The 2,559-nt window shown below is 61.4% G+C and overlaps 1 protein-coding gene across 1 annotated transcript in view; it reads left to right on the top strand.

Moving 5' to 3' along the window:
- Nucleotides 1-188: 188 nt before the first annotated feature.
- Nucleotides 189-2,559, top strand: part of LOC104402561 (hexokinase-2-like) — a gene marked incomplete at its 5' end in the record, with an annotated part of 4,383 nt that continues 2,012 nt past the window's right edge. Inside the window, 9 exons of the mRNA XM_010010462.1 lie at nucleotides 189-351; nucleotides 665-813; nucleotides 954-1,073; nucleotides 1,170-1,265; nucleotides 1,350-1,446; nucleotides 1,522-1,705; nucleotides 1,876-2,031; nucleotides 2,121-2,354; nucleotides 2,433-2,556. Coding sequence (XP_010008764.1) covers nucleotides 189-351; nucleotides 665-813; nucleotides 954-1,073; nucleotides 1,170-1,265; nucleotides 1,350-1,446; nucleotides 1,522-1,705; nucleotides 1,876-2,031; nucleotides 2,121-2,354; nucleotides 2,433-2,556 — 1,323 coding nt within the window. The remainder of the gene's footprint in view (nucleotides 352-664; nucleotides 814-953; nucleotides 1,074-1,169; nucleotides 1,266-1,349; nucleotides 1,447-1,521; nucleotides 1,706-1,875; nucleotides 2,032-2,120; nucleotides 2,355-2,432; nucleotides 2,557-2,559) is intronic.

Genomic DNA, 2,559 nt, shown 5'->3' with positions numbered 1-2,559 from the left:
GTCCTCCTGCGGGCTGGGGCTCCGCGGGTGACACCCGCTCCCTCCACACAGGCCCTCACTGAACCAACAGCTGGGCGAACGCAGCAATTCTGTCGGCTCACCGGTAAGGCCCATCCCTGCCTCGCACCCAGCAAGAGCCATCCCCTCCCCTTCAGACCTGCCCTAAGGTACAGGCTCACTGTCCCCAGGTACAGAAAGCCCTGCGGGCACTCACCATCCCGCTGGAGACGCTACAGGTACTGAAGGGCCACATGATTCAGGACATGCGCAAGGGGCTCAGCCGCCAGATGCGTGCACACGCCACCATGCAGATGCTGCCCACCTTCATCTGCTCCCTGCCTGATGGCACTGGTAAGGCAGCTCGGCCTGGGAATGGGCCGATTTGCTACCTACAGCCCCACACGCCTCATGGGGCTTGGCTCTGGGGTGCTGGGGAGGGGTGCACTGGTCTCTGGTCCATGCACTGCCCTTGCACTGCCTCTGCCAGTCGCCGGTGCACGACCAGAGGCCAGGAGCTGGTTCCCTTGGCCCCTGTGGTGATCTCAGGCTCTCAGGAGCCTCCCCCAAGGGTGAGTGGCTGTCCCTGGGACAGGTTAAGGGGCAGATTATAGGAGATCTGTTCCAGCAAAGGTCTCTGCCTGACACCACCTCTGCTCCTCCATAGAGAAGGGTGACATGTTGGTGGTGGAGCTGTGCCAGAACTATGTCCGGACCCTGTGTGTAACCCTCTTGGGTGACGGGAACCAGAGACCTCAAGTGATGTACAAGATCTTTGACATGCCAGTGAACATCATGCAGGGAAAGGGGGAAGCGGTATGAGGAGGCCATGGCACAGGGTGGCTGATGCTGGGCTGCCCAGCACCACGGCGGCTCGGCAAAACTCCGGGCCGCCTTCCACAGCCTGGGTGCTGGGTACAGGGTGCAGCCTGTCACCCCTGGCCATGCCTTTGCAGCTCTTCAGCTTCATTGCAAAATGCTTGCGCCAGTTCCTGGCTGGCTTCAGCAGCCCCCAGCACCGCTTCCCCTTGGGCTTCGTCTTCCCCTTCAGCTGCAAGCAGACACAGCTGGACAAGGTGGGTGGGACAAACCTGACCTGGGGCTGTGGCCACCTTCTGCCCAGCACATCAGTGATGCTGGAGGCCAACAGCTAAGCCATGTGCTCTCCACAGGCAGAACTCACCTCCTGGTCCAAGGGCTTCAAGTGCACTGGTGTGGAGGGGAAGGATGTTGTGCAGTTGCTGCAGTCAGCCATCAACAAGGAAGAGGTGAGGGGCCATGAGGTGAGGGGGCCTGGCTGTGCATTGCCCCCATGGAGGGGCTAATGATGCTCTTGCTTTGCTCCTGGCCAGCTCTATGTGGATGTTGTTGCCCTGATGAATGATACTGTAGGCACCATGATGACCTCCAGCGCGGAGGATAAGGCCTGTGAGGTTGCCATCATTGTAGGTGAGCAGTGGGCACCTCCCATGCCAGCAGATGGTTCGGGCTGCACCAGTGCTCACCCCCATTGCTCCCCGCTAGATGCAGGCACCAACAGCTGCTTCATGGCTGAGGCACAACAGGTCGAGATGGTGGAGGAGACCAGCGGGAGGATGTGTGTCAACACTGAGTGGGGCTGCTTCGGGGACGATACCACCCTGAGTGGCATCCTGACAACCTACGACCAGCACGTGGACAAGGAGTCCTCCAATCCTGGGAAGAAGAGGTGCTCCCACACCCCAGTGAGGGCTGGGTCCCCAGGGCTCCTTGTCCATCCCAGAGCATATCAGAGCCCACCAACAGGAGCACATGGCCCCTCGCAATGCTCCTGGACGCCCTCAAGGGGCTAAGAGGTGCCGAGGGGGCACAACTGACCCCCATGCTGGCTGCACGCAGATTTGAGAAGCTGGTGGGCAGCCTGTATCTGGGGGAGATCGTCCGGCACGTGCTGGTTGCCCTGGCTGCTGAGAAAGCGGTCTTCACTGGAAGCAATGCTGGCATCCTGAGGAACAAGGATGTGCTCAAGACCCATCAGGTCCTGGAGATCATCAAGTGAGTGTCTGGGGATCAGGAGCTGCTGTGTCTGGGAGGACAGGGGGGTGATGGGGAGGACATAACTAGCACTGTGTCCTCCCTTGCAGCCAGGAGGATGGCATGGCCAAGACGAGGAGCACTCTGGAGACTCTGGGACTGAGGCCGAGCGAGCGGGATTGCTGCCGGGTGCAGCAGGTCTGCCGGGTGGTGGTGAGCCGTGCCGCTGCACTCTGTGCTGCGGGGCTGGCTGCCATCCTTACACACATGTGCCAGAGCCGGGAGCTGGAGCAGCTCTCTGTCAACGTTGGAGTGGATGGCGAGTTGTACCGAGACCACACCAGGTGAGGAGGGACATGGGGCTCCCACCCCAGTGGGATGTTTCACGCCCAGCCTTTGCCATCCTCCTCTTCCTCTGGCAGGTTTGGGGAGATCCTGCAGAGTGTGGCAGGGCTGCTGGCCCCGGAGTGCACGATCACCCTCCTGCCCTCAGTGGATGGGACTGGGCGCGGGGCAGCCATCGTGACGGCGCTGGCTCTGCGCCTGGCG

This window comes from Nestor notabilis, unplaced genomic scaffold (assembly GCF_000696875.1).
Source record: "Nestor notabilis isolate BGI_N333 unplaced genomic scaffold, ASM69687v1 scaffold19992, whole genome shotgun sequence".
NCBI classification, from domain to species: Eukaryota; Metazoa; Chordata; class Aves; order Psittaciformes; family Psittacidae; genus Nestor; species Nestor notabilis.
Note: the sequence above shows the minus strand (reverse complement) of the source record. Positions and strands in the feature narration are given on the sequence as shown.